This window comes from Narcine bancroftii, chromosome 12 (assembly GCF_036971445.1).
Source record: "Narcine bancroftii isolate sNarBan1 chromosome 12, sNarBan1.hap1, whole genome shotgun sequence".
NCBI lineage: Eukaryota > Metazoa > Chordata > Chondrichthyes > Torpediniformes > Narcinidae > Narcine > Narcine bancroftii.
The window spans coordinates 57,300,800-57,328,795 of record NC_091480.1 but is presented as its reverse complement, the minus strand read 5'-3'; the positions used below and the strand labels follow the sequence as shown (position 1 = coordinate 57,328,795).

The following is a 27,996-nucleotide window of genomic DNA, read 5'->3' as shown; positions in this document are numbered from 1 at the left end:
ACAAGAATGACTGGATACCTGGAAGCTTCCATCTGCATGAACATCGACCAAGGAGGTTTCAATGCCCTTTCTTGCCTCTCGATTCTGTCATCAGGTGTTCAGGTGCTAAAGTTCAGGCACCCTGCTCCATCATCCCATCAACGTTCTTGAGTACTGTATATACACATGTAATAGTCAATACAGTGTTCAATAAGTCTCCCCCTCCCCTATTTTTGACCCCGGCCACCCACCCATCCAAGCTCCCGACACTCCGAATGCGGACTTGCCACAGTGTCCTGGCCTAAAAATTGGTCCACAAGATTTGACCATTACATAGATACAGTTGTCTAACCATGTTCAAATGTCCAGTCTGCCCTCTCCCCACCCTTTTTCTCAAATCCAAAGGTCCCAGGTGTACCCACAAGCCCAGTGCAGTACTGAGAGGTGCTGCCTTTCTAGTGAGATCTTCATCCAAGCCCTTGTGGCTCTGAAGATGTCTCTCCTCCCCCACCCACTTTTGATGCTTCTCCATTCCTGGACATTACCTGGTCATTTACACTCCTTGTGCGCAAATTGGCTGCATTTTCTGCATTGAAAGAGGCTGCAACTTCAACAGCACATTGTTGACTAAATGCTTCGGCAGGTCCTGAAAAGGTGCTGCAGAAATGCAATTTATTTTTCTTCCCTCTTGCTCTCATTCATACTGTGGTCTCCTCTCGATCAATGACTCCAACCTCCTCAGCTCTCCAGTCCACTGCCTGGCCCCTTATTTGCACTGAATCTTGATTGGCCAGCACCCTTGCTGACTGACACTGAGTCCAGGTCTGGGGAGAGGGTCAATTTAAAAATTCCTGAAGTGTTTTCTAGTCTCGCCACAAGTTCTGCTGCCTCATGGGCCCCATCGCCTTTTGATCTCCGCACTCCAACTCTGGCCTCTTTGTTTGCCCGTGATTTTGGATCACTGTTGTTTGCAGCGTTGCTTTCAGCGGGCCTCCCTCTGCTGCTGCCCAACCCCTGTCCCTCTGCCTCCAAAGATTTGGTGGCCCTAAAACAGAATAAGTTTTACTGAAGACCCATTGGCATTACCGAAGGAAGTGTGATAGTCCTTCTGCTGCCTGGGCCCATGATTGCTGGGCCTGGCTGTGATTTGTGCCAGGTTGATATTTACTCCCAAGCAGATGATCAGTTTGCTCCTGTCTCTGGGAGTTGGCTGCCAGTGGCGTGCACTCCTCAGGCTTCCCATCTCTCTGGGACATTTTGCAAAACGCTACCGAAAAGCAAGTTGGCCTTGCTGTCTGTATCCAGCGAGAACATTGATTTGTTTGTGAAATAAAACTGGGCTGTGAGCTCCCTTGTCAAAGTGTCTCATTGGAGATATGTCTGTGTCAGTTCTGTGATGACCAGGCGAGGGAGTCCCTGACATCCTTTCTTTTATGTTCCAGGAACTGCTAATATTCAGCCCGAAGAAGAGGGTCTCTGCCATAAATGCCCTGCAACATCCTTATTTCCTTGGCCAAAGCTCTGAGGTTTAAGGTGATTGATTGTGACCTGCACAAAGCAAACTGTAAATGGCTTTAAAAGCACAATACTGGACAAAGTCAGCAGGTTAAACAGTATACAGAACAGAATATCTGTGGAATTTGCTGCCCATTGAAGCAGTGGAGGCGACCTCAGTGAATTTAAGACCAGGTTTACATTATTGGGGAATTGAGGGATATGGAGGAAAAGGCAGGTGGGTGGAGATGAGCCGATCATTAGATCAGCCATGATCTCATTGAGTGGCGGTGCAGACTCGACGGGCCAAATGGCCGACTCCTGCTCTTATTTCTGACATTGTGTTCTTAATGTAGGAAAGATAAAGATACATCACAAAAGTTTCAGGCTTGAGCAATACTTTTTAAAGGATGATGTTTGACCTGAGTTTTTCCAGCATTGTGTTTTTACTTTAAATGGCTTTGCTTTCTTGCCCACACTCAGGGCCCCAGAGCAATGCACAGCTTCCTGACAGATTTATGGGGGGGGGGGGGGGTGGGAGGGGGTGGCGAGGGGAAGGTGAAAACGAAGTGGAGCTTTGACCATTTGGGGATCTTGCTGCTGGATTTGTGTTGACCTGTGATGCTATTTTCTCTGGGTAAAGCCAGTGAGCAGGTGGTACTTTGCCACTGGATTGGGCGAACCTGTGGTCCGTCAGCTTTGAGTGTGGGAGTGCTCTCTGGGTTTGTCTCTGTGCCAGTCCGTTGGTGCATGGAAGACTGGAAATTTGGTACTCCAGCAACTCCCAGGGGAAGCAGTCGAGCACTCGCACTCCAAAATAACCTCACCCCTCTAATTGGCAGACTGAGCCTTGTCTCGCTAGGGCTTTTCAACAGAAGCTTGCCAACTTTCTGTAGCTAGAGGAAAGACACCACCCATGGTCAAAGAGGTGGGGGGTGGGGGGGGGGGTTTAAACAGCGTGAGCCCATATGGCCTGGCAACTGAGATAAAGGGAAAGGGTGAGGTAGGGGGAAAGGAAAATCCCCATTATCCGGAATGGGAGCAACTGGCAAAAAAGTTGCGTTTTTTTTAAAATTAAAGTTTAAAATTGATGCACTCTAGTGGTTAGTTTGTCGATCCACACAACATGCAATCTCCAGCAACTGGAAAATTCACTTATCTGGCATTTGCCAATCCCCATAGATGCCAGATACTGTGGGTTTTAATTAGATTTTTATTAGATTTATTTTTTTAAATCAAAGTTAGACGCACAGCATGGTAACAGGCCCTTTCAGTCCACGAGCCCGTGCCACCCAATTAACCTACAAGCCCTGGTATGTTTTTGAATAGTGGAAGAAAACCAGAGACCCTGGGGAAAACTCATGCAGACACAGGGATAACGTATAAACTCCTTACAGCACGGAATCCGAACCCCGGTCGCTGGTGCTGTAACCGTGTTGTTGGTAACCACTACACTAACCAGGCCTTTTACTGTATTTTCATCCTCTATTCCCACTCCCTCAGACTGCTCTGTATCAGTATATTGAACTTCTTAAAATATCCTTGCCCTATTTTTATTTTCCTCCTTAAGATCCCAATCAATCAGTGTCAACAAAGCATTTCCTCCAGTGGCCTGTATTTTGCACCAAGCTTCAGCAGCCTGGCCTGCTGTGCTGTGCATGTAACTGTTCCCACCTTTGACTTTTTGTTAATAGCATTGAATTGTCCTTTGTCTCTGGCCAAGAAATCTCCCAAGTTCCACTTCTCACCAGCTCTGGGATGGATTATAGCACCTAATGGCCTTTGGATTCTGCTGGATTAAACGGCAGCTGGCAGTACAAAGAGCCCCATCTTGTGTCGGTCCGGTGTGATTTGGGCCTATAACCGGGGAGACTTTGGGTGGTGAAAATGATCTGAAATTGATTGTTGATACTACAGTCTGGATTCTGTAGCATGTAAATCACCCGTTTTTTATACATACAACTTGCTTTTAAAAGGTCACAGTGAAGGCAGATGAAGCAGTTTTATCAAAGACTGCACCTTTTGATCAGAAAATGTTATCTCTTTTTGTTGGGCAGTGACAGAGCATGTCATTTTATTCACTTGCTTTAGCAGTCATTTGTCTTATTTTGGCGAGCAGTGGTTCAGTGGTCTACATTAAACTAATCTGACTTCTCCGGTTATGGCAACTGTTTGATTTGTGAAGAGCTGAGAGCACAGTAATCATGTTGGAGAGGGAAAGGCTGTTCAGTGACTTCAAGTGTCGGACTCTGGCTTTACCCTACCCTCAATTTAGTCTATGTGTCGTCTGAGTCCAGCGTACTCGTTGAATGAAATGATAGGAGAAGGTATTCGATTCAACAATCAGTTTATTACACAGCACAAGAATAAAGCTTAACAGAGCTCAGGTTCAGTCGTTAGTTCATAGGTCACCTGCTCATTGAGCTATTCCTCAAGACTGACCCGTACTGTCCAGTCTCTTCTGTTTATATAGATCAAAAGTTGGCTTTTTTTGATAGGCTCCTTGCCTAAGATGTATCTCAAGCGATTTCCTGCTCTGCAATTATCTATGGTGTAGACCTCGTATCTTAATCCCCAAGGCCAGAATATCCTGTTGTTTTGATCAGAAGTCAATTCATACCCCAGATATTTCTAATTATTCTTTTGTTCTCGTCTGGCCATAGTCTTCTGTTCTAATCAACACCTCCCGTGTATCCTTATGACTTAGTATTCTTACTAAATTGGTTTATCCATTTTGTTTGTCTCATACATTCTCAGTCATGGTACTCTTATCACTTATCCTTGCAATCCACTTATCGTCCTGTCTCTAGCCTGTTTCAGAATAAATCACTGTCCCTATGGTTCCTCCAACTTCATCCTGTCTAACTTCTCTTATCTGCTATCCTATTATTCTCTTGTGTGTTTTACAATTAGCAGTGTAACCTTGGGGATGAAAGTATTTTCTCTCTTTGTATTTGGAGGCAGCAAATTCTACACGTACTATAATCAGCCAACTTTTCTACATACTGTGGCTGTTACTTAATTGCATTAATATTTCCCTTAAACAGTATAATTGAAGTAAATAGTAAATTGTTACATAGTAATGGATTAATGAATACATAATGAATAGTACATAGGCATATTTTCCATGATTACAACTCCTTGGTTCCAACACTAGGTAATATCCTGTTAGCTTTGTGCCCCCCCCCCCCCCCCCTTCACCCCCAACACCAGTTGCAGATTACTGAATCAGTGACTTTGTGGAAGGATTACCTTTATGATGAGATGGGGCACCAAAATATTGGATTAAATACATACAGCACGGTAACAGGCCCTTTCGGTCCATGAACCTGTTTCAATCAATTAACCTACAACACTTGGCTCTTGAGGTCCCAAAACACTAGGAAAATGCTGTCTTGAGCTTTATTGTTGATTCTCCATCACTTTGTGCCAATCGATTGGCGTGTATCTGGGCTATGCATCCAACACCAGCCGTACGTAACTTATTAAACCAGGATTGAGTTTGACTGATAATGAATTTTGAGGGCAAGTGGTCTCTATTGTTTCCTGATATTGGGGCAGTTCTCATTAATCACTGCCCATAAAGCAATGTCATGGGTGAGGACTGGACCACTCAGTTTAATCAAGCTGATTGAACACTTAAGGTTTAATTTATTTTTATCCACCATATTCCCTAAAACAGCTCTTCTCAACCATTTCCATTTGCATACCATCTTCAGATTTGTCAAGAGTGCATAGTGACATCACATACAACCCTGAGATCAGTTTTCCTGCAGGTGCTGCAGAATGACCACTAATTGGTAGTGGGGGAATTCCAAACCTTGAGTCTTGTTATCTTGTCTGCTGCAAAGTTTAATGAAGATCCAGTGCAGTAATTTTCTGGCCAGACTCGGGGTGGCCGTAGTGAGAAAAATAAATGGTGACAAGATGGTCTAGCAAGACCTGGTCTTGGTGGCTGCATCACTTAACCACCCCCCCCCCCACCTCCCCTGGCCCCATTGTATGGGGGGGCAGTGGTGCTTCACTTGGGGTGTAGCTTGGAGGCCAAGGGGGCAGCAGGCTGAAAAGGTTTTGGAACCAGTCTTAAACGAATGCCTAATTGAGTTGGTCATTGAGGAGTCTGATGGTGGAGGGGGAGCAGCTGTTCCTGAACCTGATGGGACGAGTCTTGTGGCACCTACACCTCTTTCCTGATGGCAGCAGTGAGAACAGTGTGTGTGCTGGGTGGTGTGGATCCTTGATGATTGCTGCTGCTCTCCGATGGCAGCGTTCCCTGTAGATGTTCTTGATGGTGGGGAAGGTTTTTCTTGTGATGTCCTGGGCTATGTCCACTACCTTTTGCAAGGCTCAGGGGTTTTGGTGTCTCATGGGATAATTTAATCTGTTTGAATTTTCTTGGCTTGTCCTCTGCAGTGAGCCCAAGATAAATTGAATTGTTGATTGTTGTGCAGTATCAAACTTTGTTTTGCAAGCTATCTGGACAAGTTGACCTAGCCTTGAGTACAACAGGGTATGGGGTAGTGTTGGAGAAAAAGTTTAATTAAATCAATGCAAGGACAGCATCCATTTAGTAATGAGAGAATAATCTGGTAACAGCAGGGAAGAATCTAACTTTGAATCTGATGTGCCTTGTCCTGCCTTTGTCTCTGTTGTCAATAGACCCTCTGCTTGAATGAGACAAACATCAGCCTTCTGTCCTGAGTAAAGTGTAATCTTGCAGTAATCTGCTCATTGTGTATTAGCATATTGCTCTCCTTATTTCAGATGATTTAATTAATTCTGTATTTGTCTGAAAATTGCAAGAATTGATATGGGAGCTGCGTGTGTCTGTTGGGTGCAATGCAAAGCTCTTGTAGCTGTACCTTTTAGATGCAGGCATTGGGAAGGAGGGGTTGTGGGTAGGGGTACAAATGTACCATTTATTGGTAAAATGATATGAAAATCTGGGTGATCAGCAGGTTGTTCTGATGGCAAAAAAAATCTCAGATTGGATCTGCAAGACACCCCTCTCCTCGCCCCTCTATGCAAGTTATCCAGTTACAAGGAGAAGTAGCTCGACTGCTCAAACTTGTTTGCTTTACAATTAGATCCGAGTTGATCAGTACCCTAATTCTATTTACCTATTTAAATGTGTTGGAACTTAAGGCCCTGTCACCCTTCAAGTTTGATATTGTGTGATCCAATCCTGTATCCATGTTTTCCAATGTCCTTTTAGAACATGGGACATTACAGCAGCCCTTGACATTGTGCTGGCCTATATATTACTACCAAAAAAGTACTAAACCCTTCCTTACCTCATAACCCTCTATTTTACTTTCATCCATGCCCAAGTCTCCAGTCCTAATGTTTCAGCCTCCACCACCACCACCCCCCAGCAATGCATTCCAGGCACCCATAACACTGTATTGTTTTTTAAAAACTTACCCCTGATGTCTCCCTTAAACCTTCATTTTGTACAAATGTCCTTTGGTGTTTGCTATTCCTGTCCTGAGATGTCTACCTTATTCTTTTCTCATTCTTTTCTCCAAAGAGAGAAGTCCTTGATCTGCTAACCTTTTGGTTAACAAATCTTCATTTCACTGGTCATTTGCAAAAAAATAACAAGGGTTTTTAAGATTTCTTAAAATAAATTTAGACATACAGCATGGTAACAGGCCCTTCTGCCCTGTTGCATCTGATTGACCTACACCACTGGTATGTTTTAAATGACGGGAGGAAACTGGATCACCCAGAGGAAACCCAGGGAGAACATGCATACTCCATACAGACAGTGCTGGATTCTAACTCTAGTTGCTGATGCTGGAATTGTGTTGCGTTGGCCTCTGCACGTTTCTCTCCTTCGCTGTACGTAGGATTCTCCAACTTTGGCAGTGGAAGGCCTGGTGTTGGGTTTTAAGGTTCATGGTTGGCATGGAGCATCAGTTTGTCTCAACCTCTGGTGCCTGAATGAGTTTGCTCTGGTTTCCTCCCACATCCCAACCATAGTGGGTGTATAATTAATTGGTTACTGTAAATTATTCTTGAGTTGATAGAAATTAAAAAAAAATTCCAGCAAGGCAAGTGAATGGGATGATGGACATGTCCTCCAAATCTTGATGGCAAAGATTTTTTATCTACATGTAAAACTTTTGATATTTGAAAAATAATTTCTGTCCAACTGGAAGTTTATAGGATTGTAATTAAAAACAATGAAATTTCCTTTGCAGGTTTCACAGGACGACACTGTTGAATGCAAGGAAATTGGGTCTGAAGATTCCTCTGAACCCACAGGCTCATTTGCCACCTATCTTAATCATCAAACATCTTCTACTGCCTAAAGCTACAAAATACTGACAAAGTGTTTGAATTAGTAAAGCATTTATTACAAACTTTGTTTTCACTTCATTTTGCACAAGCCAGTTGAAAGCAGTTTATAATGCTCTGAATGTTGGAAATCAAGATTGTGGATGCACAACCTGGCCCATGCAGGCACATCAAGATGCACAGTAGACAAATAGTTTAACATCTAATATTTTTGGTTCCTTGTTAAATCCTTCCCTCAATGTTTTTTTCACAAGGCATCTATTGCTGCTCCTTGGATCAACTCTGTCCAACTTGCCACTTGTTTGATGGTGGAGCTTCTTAACCAACCTGAAATCTAGCACCTGCCAATTCTGTATTAATTGCCACCTTAATGGAGGCTGCCTTCACGAGACTCTTGATCAAGAGTATTTCTCTCCTCCTCTTCCTCCCCCCTTGATTAATCTGAAGCTAGGGTATTTTGGTGCTGGAAGCTATAATTTCTCAAAGTTGGAGTTGTTCAACAATGACCTCAATAGGACCTCAACCCAGCTCCACATCTAGAATGCTAACCAAATCATATGCAATCTCTTATGGCACTGAAAATACCTCAACAACTTGTCTGGATTCCCTTTAGAAAGAATAAAGACAATACAGTTCTTGAAATCTATTGATACAATTACTCAGTGCTAATTCATTGCTGGTAGAAATGATCCCCTGACCATCATGCTGTACTCGGTTTGCTCTGGAACTACTGGACCTGTTGGAGATGGTCTGTGATCCAGAAATCCCAACATACACAACTGGCCTATGCCCACTGCATTGGCCTTGTAAAGTGCATTTTATTTTTTGGAGTGGGGGAGGAAACTGCGAGACTTGTTATTTATATATCTCAAAAATGCAGTTATCTAAACCATATGAAAGTTGGGGGTTGAGAAGGTAATATTTATAAGATTTCAATCTCAAGCTAATACTCCCACAAAGGCCAAAAACATGCAAAATGACAAAATAGAAGCTGAAATGACAAGCTTTTAATAGCAGCAATATTCCTTATGAAGATTGTGTAAACAGTTGGATAATTTAAGATGTATAATGCTATTTGTAAAATGGCACAAAATACCCCAGGAATACAACAGGAAATGTATACACAATCCCCTCAATGAAAGATTAAAAATTATTGCATATTGAGTTCATTTTACAATACAATTCTTATTTATTACCCACCCAGAGTTGAACCGAGTATCTAGCGAGTTGCTATACTTCAAACGGCATTTTCTAAGCTAGTGCAGAGGACAGTTAAAAGTAAATTTTCTCAGTCTAACCAAAAAAATAGTGAGATGCTTCCTTAAAAGGATCTCATTCTTATTCAAAGAAACATGATCAAATAGGTTCATTGACACTGGCTTTTTATTTTCAACTGTTCTTTGAAAGGTCAAATTCAGATCCCTAATGAGACATTAATACTTGTGACTTGTATACAGACCAAGATGGTTTCTCCCACCCCCACCCCTTCAATTATTAGCAAAGGAAAATGGAAAAACCTTGGTAAGAAACCCAGGTCTGGTCTTGCTTTCACTGCTTGCATGTGGACCAAATTGTTTTCTGTGCTGTCAGCAATTCTCACCAACTACATTAGTCAGTGGACAATTCGCTGAAGATCATTTATTTTGCGTTTTAACTTGTGTTCATGTGAAAGGTTAGCTCTAGGCCAGCTTTTCACTTTGTTAATAATAAAGCTCAAGAACTGGTGAACTCCTGCATCAATCACCTTAAGACTTCACTCCTAACATGGGTTGCATTCTGCTCCAACAAAGTGAAAAAGATAACTAAAACATGAAGAAAGTGAACAAAAGCCTCAGTTTAAAAGAAAACCAGCAGAATTCCTTCTCTTTGTAGATGGGGACCATAGTGGTTCTTGCACTTCTCCAATAGAATCCAGGTGCTGAGACAAACTAGTGGCACATTATGGGGAGTTGATGCTGATATATCTACCAGGTCTTTTAATTATTAACTTAAAATATCCAGCCCCTAAAATACTCCTGCTTTGTTCGTAGCTCAACACGTACTTTTAACATTTGACCCGATAGAATTCTTCTTTACTGAAATGCATACAAAATTGAACATATACACCAAATAGCAAATAGTCTCATATTCAAAACAGAACACTTAAATGCTGTTGCACACTAGCCATGGTTTTCACAGACGACACCTATGCACCTCAACATTCTGAGATGTAAGAATCCCTGACAAAAAAAAATCAAATGTGGCTCCAATCATTAACATACTCCCTCAATAATAAATTGAAACAAAAAGAAACAATTTCAGTAGTATTTGGTACATTAACAATTGAACATTATGACAAGTGGTTAAACCAGGACTGGTTATTCACATTTCCTTTCTACCCCACCCCCTGCTTTTTCTACTCAATTCTGCTCAGTCACAGTTGCCAGACAGAGGGATCGTACATCAACAACCAGAAGTTGTTACACCTCTTAAGTCGGGTGTCACCCAGAGGATATGCCTGCATCAGCTCCCCTGACACAGCAGCGCAGAGGTCAAACCTGTGCCCAACGTAGGAATTTGCAATCAGTACTGAAAAATTAAATTTAACTTGCTTGTAAAAGTTTTAGACAACAAAAAAGTTCATTTTAATCAAAAGTTATTTAGAAAGGAGGGGTTGAATTCTTGCCTCACTTCAGTTCGGTCCTCCAAACCTAGCTAAACATTATTAGTAGCTGCAATTATGTGAAAGGTCTAGCATTTCTAACTGCATTAGAAAAGAAACAAGCTCCATATACTATTTCTAAAATTATCTCAACACTGCACATTTTTCAAATCCTGATCTTGTACCCATTAAAGTGGAAACACAAGAATTTCACATTAAGAATGGAGGGATTGGTTAGCACAGCTCCAATTTCACTGAGACTAGTTAGCCACAGCACTGAGGTAATCCACCAAGCAGTGTGGCCATTTGCTTCATCCCATCACGTTCAAGTGAAGCTTCTTCTGTTTTTATCGTTGTTAAGGGTTTTGATTAAAAAAATAATCCCTTGGAAAGATACATTTGTTGAGCAGCTACAGGATACAACTGTCAGGAGACTGAAGAGGGTCCTACAAAAAGGCACTAGGATTTGCTCGGGGGTCTTTCTGGTTCCTAAACCGCATTGCAAGCCAAACTCCAAGAATCTGGTGGAAGAGGAGAAAACGTAAGCGTACATGACTGTCACCTTTACACCCTTCCTCTGATGAATCATTCCACAACACGGACACAAATGAAACCCTGAACATTAAAGTGGCAGAGGAAAAAAAACCATCAGCATCCCAGAGCAACTTACATTTCTATCAATTGGCCCTCAGAGGCATCAGCCACATCAACTGGAATTTAAGAAAAGGTTCAGAACACAATACAGCACCAACATTAGTGTTATCAATAGTGAGAAGTTAGCCCAAGGCTACAGGATAATATTGGCTGGTACGCTGGACCATACAATGGCAGATATAATTTATTCCTAATAAGTTTAAGGTTATATAGTATGGGTAGAATACATGCTACATGTACAGATTATTGGAACATTACCACTCACACAAAAAAACCCAGTAAAACCCTGGTAGAGACGCTTTAAGGTTTATACAAGTACAATGTAGTATTTTTGTCTTTTAAACTATTCTCAATGCAGGTGTATTAGTTAGGTATTTTAAGAGCAAGTCTCAAGCAACTGGAAAGTACACCATCAATCTCCATAGGAGCCAGATACCAGGGGTTTTACTGTATTTTGTTATGAATCAGAATTTATTGTCATGAACAAGTCATGAAATTGGGTGTTTTGTAAAGGCATCATAGTGCAAACATTATAACCATCTTACAACATTGCAATATTAAAAAAATAAACGAAAAGTCAGGCAGTGTCTTTGGTTCATTGATCGATCATTCAGGAATCTGATGGCAGCGGGGAAGAAGCTGTCCTTGTGCCGCTGAGTGCTCGTCTTTCGGCTCCTGTACCTTTTCCCCGATGGTAGCAGAGTGAAGAGGGTATGGCCCGAGGGGTGGGGGTCTTTGAGGATAGAGGCTGCTTTTTTAAGAAACTGCCTCATGTGAATGTCCTCGATAGAGTGAAGTCTGGTGCCTGTGATGTCGCAGGCCGAGTTAACAACCGTCTGGAGTTTATTCTTGTCCTGAGAGTTGGCGCCTCCATACCAGGCAGTGACAACCAGCCAGAATGCTCTCCATGGTCCACCTGTAGAAGTTTACGAGAATCTTCAGTGACATATTGAATCTCTTCAGACACCTCACAAAGTATAGCCAATGGTGAGCCTTCTTTGTGATTGCATCAACATGGAGGCTCCAGGCCAGATCCTTGGAGATGTCAACACCCAGGAATTTGAAGTTCTTGACCCTCTCCACTACCGTGCCCTCGATGAGGACTGAGTCGTGTCTCCTGACTTCCGCCTGAAATCCACAATCATCTCCTTGGTTTTGCTGATGTTGAGTGCAAGGTGGTGGTTGTTGTAGTTACACCATTCAACAAGCTGAGCGATCTCCCTCCTGTACTCTTCCTCATTGCCATTTGTGATTCTGCCGACAACTGTGGTGTCATTGGCAAATTCATAGATAGCATTGGAGTTGTGCCTGGCCACACAGTCACGTGTGTATAATGAGTGGAGCAGTGGGCTGAACACGCATCCTTGAGTTGCACCTGTGTGGTCTTCCGATGAGAAAGTCAAAGATCCAGTTGCAGAAGTGGGTGCAGAGGCCTAACATATGTAGCTTCTTGACCAGCACTGAGGGAATAATGGTATTGAAGGTCAAGCTGTAGTCAATGAAGAGCAGCCGCATGTACAATTTGCTGTTTTCGAGGTGATCCAGAGCCGAGTGGAGAGCCAGCGATATTGCATCTGCCGTGGAGCGATTGTGACGAGAACTGCATCGTCAACTTAACAGCTCTCCAGAAACGGTCAGAATGACACCTTCCTGTTCTTGACTTATACCATGAAGGGCTTCAGGCCTGAATCGTCGGTAATATATCTTTACCTCCTGTGGATGCTGCGAGACCGGCTGAGTTCCTCCAGCATTTCTGTGCATTTTTACTGCAATCACACACCTGCAGACTTTTGTGTGTTCAGTTATTGTCTGCCCCTGAGAAGCTGGCAGTGAGCTCCTCCCACAGTGCCACCTGAGATTTTGAACCAGTGATGGAACAGCGACACTTTACCACGTTAGGATGATGTGACTCGAAAGGGAAGGTACAAGGGGTGACATTTCCACATATATGAAGTCACTGTCCCTGGTGAGTCATAGGTTGAGGGTGTTTGGAGTAGCCTGCTCTACATTGTGTAGGTGCCACGCATTTCAAAGAACCAGAGTTTATTTTTAATTTCTGAATCAGTAAAAGTCCCAAATATCCAGATGGTATGTGTGTGTGTGAGAGAGAATATTTAACACAGGTAATTTTATCACAGAGAAATTAATTTGTATAATGTCTTTTTCTTTTACATTATTCATTTTTAACATAATTTCAAGAATTACATCCTCATTCGTTGGTAGGAAAAAATGTTTAGATTTTTATTGAGTGTCAGGTAAATTTTTCTTTAAAACTGCTTGTTTTTAATAAATGAAGCCTGCTGTATTTACTAATGAATAAACTGATCTGTTCATCTCTTCTTTATTCCTCCATAATTTGAATTTTAAAAGTACTGCCCAAAAATCTGGAATGACCCAATCCCCAACCAGTCCGGATTTTAGGACTTTTACTGTATATCCAAAAAGCCCACACACACAAAATAATTAATCAACAGATTATGTTAAGTTTGTAAGCTTTGGGATTTCAAACCAAGATGAACTATGGTGACTGAGATGAGAAATCCCTTTTGAAATTGCACAGTTACAAGTTGCTTTGCAAGAGTCACAAATCTCACCTCAGTGAAGCTGAAGAAGAGGCCCACGCCTCCCAGGATCCTCAAAGCCTCTCCAGCATGGGTCAGCATCACATCGCCACAAGTTTCACAGTGAAGAGCAAATCTGCAGGACTGTCACAAAGGGAAAAGAAACACAGACACAACTATTGAATATTTGAACCCTTTCTGCATGGATTACACAAGTCCACTTAAACAAGGCAATACTTTGAGTGAATTGGAGGGCACAGCACAGACAACGTGTTTTAGTTTTAATTTTTATTCTCATTTTCATTGTTTATCCCCCCCCCTTTATTATTTATTTAATATTTGGAGTCCAGTAGCATGTTGTTTTTCTTATGTGTATCTGTATAAGTTAAGAGGGAGGGGAGGAAATAAGGAAAGGGAGAGGGGAAAATACTGGACTCTGAATTATATTGTGTAGAAGGAAAATATACTATATTGTTTGCTTGGATTTGCACGAGTGTTGAAAACAAAATAAAAAAGGCAATATTTTTGGAGGGTCGCTATCTGAACATAGGATTCCTTTCAAACACACGCTTAATGCCACAATACCTTTGGTCACCTGAGATTATTCACCCTCCCCCTCCCTCATTTCCCACAAGCACCATCTCAACAAGAGAGTGAAATGGAAATGCAACTCAAACCTGCACTCGTCAAGACAAGGGCAGTGATCAACTTATCTCCATTGCAAATAAGAACACAAGAAATAAGAGCAGGAGTCGGCCATTCAATGACTGATCTGATGATCGGCTCATCTCCACCAACCTGCTGCCTTTTCCCCATATCCCTTAATTCCCCGACTATGTAAAAAGCTATCGAACCTGATCTTAAATATATTTACTGAGGTCGCCTCCACTTCTTCAATGGGGAGTGAGTTCCACAGATTCACCCTCCTCTGGGAAAAGCAGTCCCTCCTCATCTCCGTCCTAAATCTACTCCCCTGGATCTTGAGGCCACGACCCCTGGTTCTGGTCTCCCCCACCAATGGGAACAACTTACCTACCTCCATCTTATCTATTTCTTTCATAATTTAATATATTTTTACAAAATCCCCTCTTATTCTAAATTCCAACGAGTCCAGTCCCAGACGAATCAATCTTTCCTCATAGGCCAACCCCCCCCTCATCTCTGGAATCCACCTGGTGAACCCCCTCTGCATCGCCTCCAAACCCAGTCCATCCTTCCTCAAGTAAGGAGACCAGAACTGCACACAGTTCTCTATATATGGCCTCACCAGGACCTTGTACAGTTGTAGCAGAACCTCCCTGCTCCTAAACTCAATCCCTCCAGCAATGATGGCCAACGTTGCATTTGCCTCCTCGATATCCTGCTGCACCTGCAAACCAACCTTTTGCACTTCATTCACAAACCCACCCAAGTCCTTCTGCACGGCAACATACTGCAATCACTTGCCATTTAAATAATATTCTGATCTTCCATTTTTCCTTAACCTCACGTTTACCAACATTGTACTCCAACTACCAGACTCTTGCCCACTCACTTAACCTGTCTTTATATCTCTGGAGACTCCCCATCTCCTCTTTGCAATTTTCTTTAATAAACACTCATGTGGACAACTAGGAGCTTGACATGTGACATTTCTGACCACAGAAGTCTAATGGGATGGGGCTATCTATGGTAAAGGAAATTGCCTAGAACCTTAAAGGGATAAATACAGACCACGTTACCGCTCAATGCAGAGCTGCTCTGTGCTTTCAAGCATTTATAAAGAGTGTCAAGAATTCAACATGAAACATTACTCACTGCTAAACACATATTATAATTAATCACATAGATGTCACTATTTTCTGTATCATTCATAAATCCACAGCAGTTCAGTTGGTTTTCTAGATCTTGTCTTGTTGCATTTGACATTCTGGTCCAAGTCAGTTTTAGCAGACATTCCTAAACAAAAAAAAAAGTTCACTGCACACCAACATCTAAACAACCATCTGTGAAGTGTATCAGTGCATGCAGCATTCAGAGCAAGTGGGTTAGTGTGTGGATAAGTCTAGAACGAGACTGAAATTAAAGTAGCACATGCAAAAAGAAAAAAAATCAAAAATCCACCTTTCAATAGCCCAGTGTTTGGATTATCACTGGACAATTTTTTTCCTCCCCCACAAGGTTTGCTTCCTGAACAAAAAATGGGGATTATAATAGACAACTTCAAACTGAACATAATTTCAAATTTTCTGTATCACATAGGAAGTTGGATAAACATTAAATTAACTTTTATTGAATTTAGCATGTTTAATTGCATAATGATGCTCTCGGGTTGACTGCACATGTTGCAGAACAAATGTGAGGAGCCCAGGGTTCGTCTGGGTCACCAATTTTATAACCGAACTAGAGCTCATAGGCTTTCTTAATAAGTGCAGTTATGCTGCGTCTTTGAGCCTCAAGCGTATACTCCCCACAAATGTAACAGAATGTATCGCAGCTGTTGGACATTGACGAGACATTTCTACTGTATGGAATCTTCCTGAAGACAATAAATACAGTCGTTAAGTACAATCACTGTGCTATTGCCTGAAGAACATGTGCATCAACATACGTTCAATCTATAATTGATGTAATGCACAGCATCTGTATATGTGAGCTGCTTTTACAGCCTGTCTGCATCTATCCTGACTAAGTATGCCCAGGCCTAAGACAATATTTACATAGCACCTGGACTGAGTGCATGCACAGGCATGGTTGGACTGACCAAAACAGCTTGCTTTGTGGGCAATATATAGTAGAATTAAAATATGACAGGAATTCACAAAGATAGGTTGTATCTGAAAAACAGTATGTGATATGAAAATTTTAAGGTAGTTTTTCTGATCAGCAACCCTAAATCTATAATATATACCCAAAAATGTTCAGGAAGTAAATCTTTGTTGTGCAGTGTTATTTACAGGTCACACACACTCCCCCCCCCCCCCCCCCCCCGCACCCCCCCCCCCCACCCTTAACTCTGGCCCACATTAGACTAGCTTGGACTGGAACTCTGGCTGCACAAGTAGTTATTTTCCTAACACACTGACACAAAGTCCTTCAGTTCTTCATGAAAGAGATTTAAAATGAACTTTTCACCTGCCTCATTACATACACTTTAAAAAAATAAGTACTATTTTTGTAATCCTAGACAACCAAGAGCCACAGTTACGAGAAAAGTAGTGTAGCAGGCATTCAAAGTTTAACTAACACCATCCCAGCTATTTGGCAACTGCTCGTAACAAGACAGTAATTCTTGTTTAACTGTATGTGAACCGCTACAAAAAGTTACACTGGGCATTTGATGCAGCTTCCTTTAAATTGCAGGCTTCCAGGCAGCACGGTTAGCGCAGCAGTTGGCGCAGCAATTGGCGCAGCAGTTGGCGCGACACTATTACAGCACCAGCGACTGGGGATCAAATCCCACACTGTCTATAAGGAGTTTGTGCGTTCTCCTCGTGTCTGCATGGGTTTTCCCCGGGGACTCTGATACCTCCCACATTTTAAAACGTACCAGGGGTGTATGTTAATTGGGTGTAATTGGGCAGTACGGGCACGTGGGCTGAAAGGGCCTGTTACCGTGCTGCATGTCTAAATCTAAATTTAAAAAATAGGGAATCATTTTAATTTTTAAAAAGAGAAAGCACATTTAGAGTCTGGGGCACACTGGAGTATGCTAACTCAGCCATTCTCCACCCTTTTTTTTCTGGCCATAGTCCCCCTTCAGACTTTGCTCAAAGTTTATGGGACCCCTTCCCTGTGAGGCAGTTGAGTTTAGTTGGTTTCTTCTGTACTTTAATTTTTTTTTTTTTTTTTTCTTACAGCACGGTAACAGGACATTTCTCTCCTACTGACTACATATATTAAAAAAATTATTTCAGTCTGTTGTTCCCCCCTTAAATGTGCTGTGGCCTCCAGGGGCGGGGGCCGAATGGCTGAGCTAACAAGATAGCAAAAAAAAATGACTGTGCTCCTTTGAGTTACCAATCAGGCTTCAAAAAGACAAACATAACACTAATGTATCAGAGCAATGTACAGTGCGAAGTGTACCTGTTGACGGCGGTTGAGTGCCAGGCATGAACAAGAAACTCCAAACTGAATTATAAAGACCAGGAATAAAATAACCATGTACTGGAGTGAAAGCAAAGTCAAGGAAGCAAACGAGGGATAATTAATAGAAAGGAGCAGCTCAAATGCTGCACGTCTAAAACTAGCCAGGAAGGCCATTCGATAAAGTCTGTTGGAACTCATGAATTTTCACTGTGTCGACAAACAAGTGCTGTCACGCAAAACCAAAAGAGTACAAAACTCAGCATTGGCAGACTTTCGTATTTCCCTCAGGTTAAATGAGAACATTTTCTCTACACTCAAACCCAAATGTCACTGTAAATCCATTAAAGCTCCCAAAGATGAACCATTACTGACTGCTCCAATCTAGCAGAAATTTATTTCATGTGTAACAATACTGGGACACAATACACCTTAAAACTCTCAAATCCTTTTGTTCCAACATAATAACTTAATATCCTGCATTTTGTTTAATAATCTGGTCTCTTAATCAATATAGATGCAGTTTTCCCATTGTACCTAAATATTATAGCAAAGGTTGCATTTAAAGGCACAAATATGGAATCATAGACACTGCACCACACAGAGTCCAGTGCACTGTGGTTGTGTTATTGGAGCAATATTGCAAAGATGATCAAGCTGAATGCATTATGCGGAAACACAAATTCAGTTAATTTAATAATTCTGCAATAAAATGTAGGGACAGTAATCAAACTGGTCATGGGCGCCAACTGTGCTACCACAGTACCCCTTCGTTCGTGATTCAGAGGATTGGACAAACAAAGCAGAAGCAAGAGTTTAAATCCAAATTCAGCAGCTGTGGAATTTAAATTGTCAATGATCTGGAGTTTGGAAAAGTAACAGTACCTAACACACACAAAACATGAAAGTCTGCAAACACCGTGATTGAAGTAAAAACACAATGCTGGAGGAACTCAGCAGGTCCAACAGTGTAAAGGTTCCATTATTGTCTTTGTAACATTACATTTAGAACGTAACCTACATGAAATTACTCATTTAGAGTCGCCAGTTTGTCCAGTACCCCTCACAGAAACGAGGCCCAGCAAGAAACAAACTCGTGACTCCTGGTTTACTAGGCCAGGGCTCTAACCACTGAGCTATCAGAGCCTCCAGCATATTTTAGCAAAGATAAAGATACGTGACCGATGTTTTGGGCTTGAGAAGGTATGGAAAAATGTCAGAAGGCATCCGAACAAAATGGTGGGGGGGAGGGGCATGGCCCCACAGACAGGAGGTAATAGGTGGATGGCACACCAGCAAACGGGGAGGGGGCTTGGCTCTATGAATGGGGAGGGAAGGGGGTGGAGAGCTGGAGGAAAGACAGAGGGAAGGGAAGGAGAACAGAGAGTAGTTAGCAGAAACCAGAGAAGACGGCAGAGGGATGGAGGAGAGAGGCAGAGCGAGCAAAAATCAACGTTAATGCTATCCGGTTGGAGAGGGCTGAGGCAGAGAATTAGGTTTTGCTCCTCCAATTTATGAGTGATCTTGGTTTGACATGGGAGCGGGGCGCAGAATTGAAGTGGTCGGTCACTGGGAGATCCCCGTCACTGATATAGATAGAATGAAGGTGCTCAGTGAAGCGATCTCCCAGTCTGCGTACGGTCTCTCTGATGTAGAAGGCCACAACGGGAGCATTGGATCATTCCTAGAGATACACAAGTGTGAGCAGTTCCTTTGGTCACTCAACATTCTCACTGGCCATGGGAAGAAGCTGTTCCTCAGCCTGGTGGTGCTGGCTCTGATCCTCCTGTGTCTCTTCCCTGATGGGAGTAGCTGAAAGATGCTGGGTACAAGGTGGAAAGGATCCTCAATGATTTTGCGCATCTGCTCAGTGGATCATGTCGATGGTGGGGGTGGGGGTGGAGAGGAGGAAGACTCCCTTGATCCTCTGCTGCTCTTATGGTCCTGTGAATTGACCTCTGATCCATTTCTCTGCAGCAACCGTACCCATACTGTAATGCAGCCGGCCAGGACACTCTCGATAGAGCTCCTGTAGAAGGTTGATATGATGGTGGCCGGTACCCTTGCCCATTTAAGTCTTCTCAGGATGTGCAGTCATTGTTGAGCCTTTTTGACAAGTGAGGAGATGTTGAGTGTCCACGATAGTCACTAGTTAAGTGAACCCCAAGGAACTTGGTGCTCTCCACTCTCTCTACTACAGAGTTGTTGACATGTAGTGGAGGATAGGCGTTCCTGGTCCTCCTGAAGTCCACGACCATCTCCTTCATCTTGTCCACGTTGAGACTCAGGTTGTTACTCTCGCTCCATTTCACGAGATTTTCCATCTCCTCTCTGTCGTGTAACTCATCGTTGTTGCTGACGAGGCCGACGACTGTCGTGTCATCTGCAAATTTATTGACTCTGTTGGAGCTTGATCTGGTGATGCAGTTGTGGTTAAGTAGCATGAACAGGAGCAGGATGAGCACACAGCCTTGAGGTGCATGATACTGACTCAGACAGATTGTGGTCTTTCTGTTAGGAAGTCCAGGATCCAGTAACAGATAAGGGCGTTGAGCCCCAGAAAGGATAGCTTCACTGACACTCTGCAAGGATGTGAACTGAGCCCTCTACTTGTACTCCCTCTACACCCATCACTCGATAGTCAAATCTTCAAATTCACTAATGACACCACAGTGATAGGCCAAATATCAAATAACAAGACAGAACCTAGTGGCCTGGTGCCAGGATAACCTTCCTCTCAACATCAGTAGACAAAGGCCAAGGCTTTGATGTCATAGATGTCAGGATGGGGGGAGGGGGGGGGGGTGGTAGAGCCTATATCCCTGTCCACATCAATGGCAGTGAAGTGGAGACAGGAAATAGCTTCAAGTTCCTCAAAGTGAACATCTCCAATGATCTGACCCAAACATGTTGGCAGAATGGTCAAGTAACTACACCAACAGATCTACTTTCTTTGAAGAAGTTTGGCATGGCCCCCTGTCCCACAACATCTCCTACAGGTGCCCATTGAGAGCAGACTTACTGGGTGCATCACAATGGGGAACGGCAGCTGCTCTGCTCAGGATCAGAAGCTGCAGAAGGTGGTGAATGCAGCTCAGAACATCATGTAAACCCCCCTCCCCTCTATGGATTCCATCTACATCTCCCACTGTCTGGCAGCTGACATCCTGAATGATCCATCCCACCCCAGAGACTCTCTTCTTCCATCTCCCCCCATATTGGGAGTGCAAGATTCCGCACCAACAGGCTTAAAGAATCAGGTTCCTAAATGAATCCTACCCAATGCTCACTCACTGCCCTTGCTGCATACTAATTGATGGGACAGTATGGGTGGCATAGCAGTTTAGCTTGATGCTGTTACAGCATCAGTGATCGGGACCAGGGTTTGAATCCCACGCTGTCTGTAAGGAATTTGTATGTTCTCCCTATGTCTGCGTGGGTTTTCCCCAAGGGCTCCAGTTTACTCCCATCATTTGAAACATAACAGAGTGTAGGTTTATTGGTAAATTGTAACTTTTAAATTGTAAATTGAAAATTGTAAATTTTCAGGTAAATTGTAAATTTGTCGGCACAGACTTGTGGGCCGAAATGGCCTGTTACCACGCTTTATGTCTACATTTAAATTTTAAATTTAAAAAATTTTTTTAATAATTTTCATTTTAACTGGACATTGTGTAATTGTGCTTTTTGCCCTGCCAATTTATATGGCTGTAGGAACATTAGAATTGACTTGCTAGACTGACCTCCCCAGAAACTTAAAGTTCCTGGTTTCATCATAACCTGCTGGGAAGTCGCGAGCACAGGCCATGGATTTCCATCTGCATCAATTGTCTTCAAGGATCACTTGTACAAACCTTCCAGTTATCATTTTCACCAAGTCCCAGGAGTAGGCATCGACCTTGTCATCGACCTATTGCAGAGAAGGGAATTGAGAGCCAAAGGTCAACTCAGATTTGGAGGGCAGGGAGTAGGGAGGGGAAAGAAAAATTATGTTGCATGACACAGCAATTGTACACAATTCAATGTTGAGGACAAATAAACCAATGAAAGGATACAAAGAACAGCATGACCTGATGGTGATTCACTGCTCCGACAAGTCCAACAACAGCAATGAGAAGGAGGAACACTCCCACAGCAATGACTCCACCAATGACATTGATACTGGAAACGATGCCGTAGCTTTTCCCCCATCCTGCCACCCCGATAAGTAACAGTCCGACCAACTGCAAGTGAGAGAGAGAGAGGGGGAAAAAATGAGAACAAGTAGGGATGGTATAGTTAGTGCAATGCCTTTACAGCGCCAGTGATCAGGATTTGAATCCCGCGCTATCTGTAAGGAGTTTACAATTTCTCCCCATATTTGCGTGGGCTTTCCCTGGGGGCTCCGGTTTCCTCCCACCCTTCAAAACGTACCAGGGATTGTAGGTTAATAGGGTATAATTGGGTGGCACGGGCTTGTGGGCTTACTGTGCTGTATCGCTAAATAAATAAATAAATAAATAAATAGACAGACAGATAGATAGATAGATACATAGACAGACCATATTAGTTTCACAGAGCATCCATAATCTGTCTGCAGTGGACATTTTGACCTCCCGGTTGCTGCCAAATCACCTTCCCCTCCCATGCCCGCATTCCCTGGGCTTACTCCATGCCAGAGTGAATGCCGATGTAAATTAGAGAAACACCTCACATTCTGCCTGTAGTCCACAGCCCAATGGTAACCACATACAATTTTCTAATTTCAGGTAACAAAAACCTGTACCCCTTATTCTGTACCCCTTCTGCTCTTCCTCTCCCTTTTTCTGCCCCTTTCCCAACCATTCTTAGATTTCACCCCCATCTTCCCACTGGATTCTTCCAGACTACCCCTTCCCCCATCCCCTCTGTCATTACCATTTATTCTTATCAGATTCCTACACTGGCAGCCTTCAAATCACCCACCACCCCACTCCTGGGATGACTCACCTTCCTCGACCTTTTCTTGCCTCTCCGTTTTTCTTGCCTCTCTTGTTTCCTGAACACTTTTGAGTATATTTTATAGATTTTGGGCTGCTGATCATGAAAATCACCTTAAAATGTTTCCTATCGTGTACTTTTTAAAAGAGATACAACCTAAAAAATAGGTTTCCTGACATGTTTGAAGTCTACTAGTATATTGCCCACAAAGCAAGTTGTCTTAGGCCTGGGCATGTTTGGAAGGTCTTGGCCACTACAGAACATCAAACTACACCCAGCTGATTTACAATCTGCTTCAAGTAGACAAAACCATGAAGTGAAACATGTCGTTGAAAATTCATTTCCTGCATTTGCACTTGGACTCCTTCCCGGCTGATCTTGGTGCCGTCAGTGACAAACATGGTGAAAGGTTTCACTGGGACATTGCGACCGTGGAAACGCGATATCAGGGCAACTGGAATCCATCAATGCCGGCCGACTATTGTTGGACACTGACACAAGCAGCATCAGATGCTGAGTACAAACGAAAATCATTTTTAGGTCAGTTGAACTAATGCAATGTGTCAGCATCATTATGTGATTAAACAGGCTCAATTTAATAAAAGTTAATTTAATGTTTCTCCAACTTCCTACGTGATACAGCAAATCTGAAATTATCTTTGCGTCTTTTTCAGGAAGCAAACCTTTTGAAAAATATTTGTTGTTCAGAGCATCTGTCCGTCATGCTTCACCCTCTCTCTGATTCACCAATCCCACACTCCTATCCCTCCTACTCTGCTCTCTTGGCACCAACATTTCCCTCTCTACATCCCAGGTCACTATGAAGGGCTTCGGCACAAAATCCCCAACACTCATGCTGATCGACTCTAGCAGATTGTGTGCTCCAGCAGAGGTTGCGAAAACCTCACAGAAAAGGCATTTTTTTTCCTTAAAAGTGTAACCATGCCAAAATTTGCACCTTTAATATGAAAATATTTAATCCTTCCCACCACCTTTGGATGGACAGTTATAATGCAAAAAAAACTGGATTAAAACAAATCAAAATAAAGGTTAGTTCCCTGATTAAATTGCTTTTGAATTCTTTTGAGACTAATCACATTATTATAAGGAGCTGACGTGTATCTGCATCATAAACAGGCCACGTAGCCTTTTTGTGCAATAGAACCAAAAGTCCAGCAATTCTCTTATCAAGCTTTGCACTAAGCTGTTCATCAAAATATCTCAAGGAGAGATAATTTTATGTAGACATTATGTCTCTGCTGGAAGATCAGCTATCAGGAAACAAAATTCAAAAGGTTACTACATTTGATTAACTGGTTACACAAAGGTTAATACCCTTTAGCCATTGAACAATATTCAAATCAAAAAGCTGCTTTAGCATGTGTTAGAGACTCACCCAAAAATTAGTGAAGTATTCATCAGTAATTAAACCAACTCCCCATTTCAACATTCAATTTACTGTTTATAGTAATAAAACAGTGTCCTACTACATGAAATTTCCTTTTGCCTGCTGCAAGGCAGATAGATTCGCCATCGGCAGAAATTGCCTGAAGTGCCTCTTAGTCAGAGAGAGAAGCAAAAGAGAGTTCCCCCAGAGTCACCAAATGTCCATAGATTCTCCTGTAGCCACACAGAGTCCAGTCCAAACCATCGGCAACCCGAGATCCAGATCCCAACCTCCAGCATGGTCAGGAACCTTTCAGCACCTTCTTGCATCCTGGTTCTGATATCTGGCACCCCTTCAGCCAATTTTGAGCCAGTCTCCAGCAGCTCACAGCTTCCGTGGGTTCCTCGCCTTGAGCTGCCAGCAGCCTGCTGCATGCATCGGTCTTTCAGCCGCAGAGCGCCCGTCACTGGTCACCGTCCCGTGGGTCCTCTCCTCTGCTTCTCCTCAGACGACGTGGGGAGGGGGTGATGGTCTCCCCATTTTCTGGTGCCCTGCTCCAATCCTCCGCTCCCCTGGAGTCTACAGCCCTTCATGGCCGCTGCAGATCAGAAGCACCGCCATCTTGGGTGCAGACTCTGCAGTCACAGGATTTTAAATAAAACTGCTGTTGGCTCCTTTAATGGACTATTAATTTGATTACTTTGGACAGAACAAATTTACTCCCCAAATCATGTCTACAGGTTTTGGTCACCAAGCTACAGGAAAGATATCAACAAGATATTTGGGCGGTACTGTTGGCGTAGCAGTAGGCATGCCAGCGATTGAGACCAGGGGTTCGAGTCCGGTACTGTCTGTAAGGAGTTTGTACATTCTCCCCAAGTCTGTGTGGATTTACTCCGTACTCAGGTTTCCTCCCACTGTTCAAAATGTACTGGATGTAATTGGGCGGCATGGGCTCATGGGCCAAAAGGGACTGTTACCATGCTGTATGTCTATATTTAAAAACCATTAAAAAATTGAGAGTGAAAGAGTGCAGAGAAAATTTACTGCCTGGACTTCAGGAACTGAGTTATAGGAAAAGTTAAACAGGTTAGGACTTTATTCTTTTGGGAGTGTAGAAAAATGAGGGGAGATTTGATCGAGGTATTTAAAATTATGAGGGGGGACAGACAGAGCAAATGTAGGTTGGCTTTTTCCACTGAGGGTAGGTGAGATACAAACCAGAGGACATGGGTTAAGGGTGAAAGGGGAAAAGTTTAGGGAAACAGGAGGGGGAACTTCTGCACACAGAGAGTGGTGGGAGTGTGGAACGGTCTGCCAGCTGAAGTGGTGAATGTGGGCTCAATTTTAACACTTAAGAAGAATTTGGACAGGTTTCTGGATGGGAGGGGTATGGAGGGCTATGGACTGGGTGCATGTCAGTGGGACAAGACAGAATCATAGTTCAACACAGACTAGAAGGGCCAAAGCGCCTGTTTCTGTGCTATAATGTCCTATGGTTCAAAGTTAACAAACATTCAAGCTTTGCCACCTCCAGCAACCACTGCATGATCTTCATCAGTCAACAGCACTTCCTTGCAGCCTTCAGCCCTTTTTTCTTCCAATACCACTCCTATTTCCCTCAACGTATTTTTGCTGATGCACAGAAGTATTAAAAGCGTGGATATTTGTGCAGGCTTTGATTCTCTTCCAATGCTACAAGGCCACATGAATGGCAGTTTGCAGTGACAGGTTTAGTCCCCTGACTTCAGACTAGTTCTGGAGGCCTTGGAGCAAAGCATCTTTTTGTATGGACCCCACATCATGGTAGGTCACTTGAAACTGCTGACATGGCACAAATTTTGCATCCTCACGATCACAACTTCCACCAGGCTTCAAACCAAAGTACACAGACAATTCAAAAGTATAACATCCAACATCCTATTTGTTCCAACTGATCCAAAGAGACTTCTTTCAAGCATTACAGACAGCCCTCTCCTTTCCCTGCAATGATCTCAGCATCTCCTTGAGCTTCCAAAATGGAAAGAGGAAAGTGATGGAAAGGTGGGATACAAACTGTACAAATTCATCCAAATGCAGAGCTAGAATTAAGCATCCCAAAAGATGTCGCATCACAGTGTCATCACAAAGCAACATTAGACCTATCAATCCAAATGCAAATACATTAAAATCAATGTGTGCAAGTACAGGGAAACATGGGCCAGATGATATCAATGTTGTAACAACCATAGTCCTAACCAGTCGACCTTTTTTTTGTTGCAATTCCAGACAAGCAAAAAAAACTTTGTTCATTCAAAGCTCCCAAGCTTACCACCCAATAAAACCCAAAAGAGTTTTTACTAAGCCAAATTAACACAGCAGTATCAATCTTGATGGTCATCAACCTAACTAGAAACATCACAGTAAAAACAGCTGATCTTTTCAGCAACTGTAGGAGACAAAGATATATTGCCAATGTTTCAGGAAGGGCTCAGGCTCAAAACGTTGGCAATAGATCTTTGACTCCTTTAGATAGCTGAAAAGACCGGCCGGGTTCCTCCAGCATTTCGTTGTGTTTTTACTACAATCACAGCGTCTGCAAACTTTTGTGTTTCACTTAGAAATCTGCATCACAGGCCAATGAGTCGTTCTGCAATCTTCTTCTGCCCCTTGATCCAAGGACTTAGTGTCATAAATAAAACACAAAAGTCAGCAGATACCATGGTTGAAGTAAAAAGATGGAGAAAATCAACAGGTCAAACAGTGCAAATAGAGCAACGTTTCGGGCTTAAGCCCTTCAAACCTTGACAACATTCGAGTTTGCTTTGGGAAGTAACTTCTAACTGTTTCAACTTTAGCACAAACCAGGACCTTGGAATTCATTCCATGCCCCCTCGAGGGTGAAGGGAGGCATATTAATAGATGTATTGATGGGGAAGATAGATAAATATTTGCAAGATCAAGGAATTGAGGGCTACAGAGAACTGACACTAGATTTGAAAGCCAGTATAGACCAGCCATGATCATATTGAATAACAGGGCAATCTTGAAGGGCAGTTCCTGTTGTCGAGTTAAATACGAAAGTTTGCAGTATGGGATTGAAAAGCAATTGTGTGTATTCCACTGTTTCTGTTTTTTTTTGTGTTTTGAAGTCACAAAAAGAGCATAGATTTCATAAATGTTAGATTTTTTTAACCACTTCAGAAGGGTACATCTTTGAATTGCATTGCATCACAACTTTATGTTGTCTAATCTGATAAATTGAACCAAACTTCACCTACACATATTTCAAAATATCAACTGTTGAAAAGAAACAAAAATAGTGACACATGTAAAATGGAAACAAAGTTAATGTGTCCTGTGATCTGGTTGAAGAGCGCCCGGACAGAAGATGAGGTGTTGTTCCTCCAATTTGCAGGTATCTCAGACTGACAGTACATGAGACCATGGACAGGCATGTCAGAAAGGGAATGGGGTGGGGAACTGAAATGGGTGGCCACTGGGAGACCCACGGTTTTGCGATGGACAGAGCTGAGGCACTCAACAAAGCGATCTCCCAGTCTCTCCAATGTAGAACAGACCACAGCGGGAGCACCGGATGCGGTACATGTGAAGTGTGCTTCACTGGGAAGGACTGTTTGTCACCACTCACTGACAATTGGAGAACTGGACGTGCTTCTTGCTGTTAGCTGGCGAGGAGACGCGACGCACTGCGCATGCTCCCGGAGCCTGGCCCGACTCGTCCGCTCCAACCGCTGACACATCTCCCCTCCCTGCCACAGTCGGTCCCAACCCCGGCCTCAAGTTCACTTACTATGTATACCACGTTTAAAGCGATGAGGGCATTTTTCGAACAGGTAAAACCACCGCAGACCATTGTTAAACTCGCTCTCCTCAGTCAGCAAACTGTAATTCCTCCAACTACAATGACAATGGAGTCCGTGCCCGGCTTCCACCTCTCGCAGCCCATTGGT

General features: G+C 42.9%; 2 protein-coding genes across 4 annotated transcripts in view; one reads left to right on the top strand and one right to left on the bottom strand.

Moving 5' to 3' along the window:
• The window catches only part of cdk4 (cyclin dependent kinase 4), a 39,987-nt gene extending 32,146 nt beyond the window's left edge, over positions 1-7,841 (top strand). For both annotated transcript variants that reach the window (XM_069906054.1, XM_069906055.1), the window contains exons 8-9: positions 1,422-1,512; positions 7,680-7,841. In XM_069906054.1, the coding sequence (XP_069762155.1) occupies positions 1,422-1,511 (90 nt within the window). In that variant the 3' untranslated portion in view covers position 1,512; positions 7,680-7,841. The remainder of the gene's footprint in view (positions 1-1,421; positions 1,513-7,679) is intronic.
• tspan31 (tetraspanin 31) lies at positions 48-27,996 on the bottom strand. 2 transcript variants are annotated; one of them, XM_069906057.1, is made up of 6 exons: positions 27,837-27,996; positions 21,753-21,920; positions 17,698-17,778; positions 15,430-15,570; positions 13,666-13,776; positions 48-153 (listed from the first exon to the last, which is right to left on the bottom strand). In XM_069906057.1, exons 1-6 carry the CDS (start codon positions 27,897-27,899, stop codon positions 130-132), a joined length of 588 nt encoding a protein of 195 aa, XP_069762158.1. In that variant the 5' UTR covers positions 27,900-27,996; the 3' UTR covers positions 48-129. The 2 variants fall into 2 exon arrangements, with proteins under 2 accessions (XP_069762158.1, XP_069762157.1); XM_069906056.1 differs by lacking the exon at positions 48-153 and adding an exon at positions 7,814-10,938.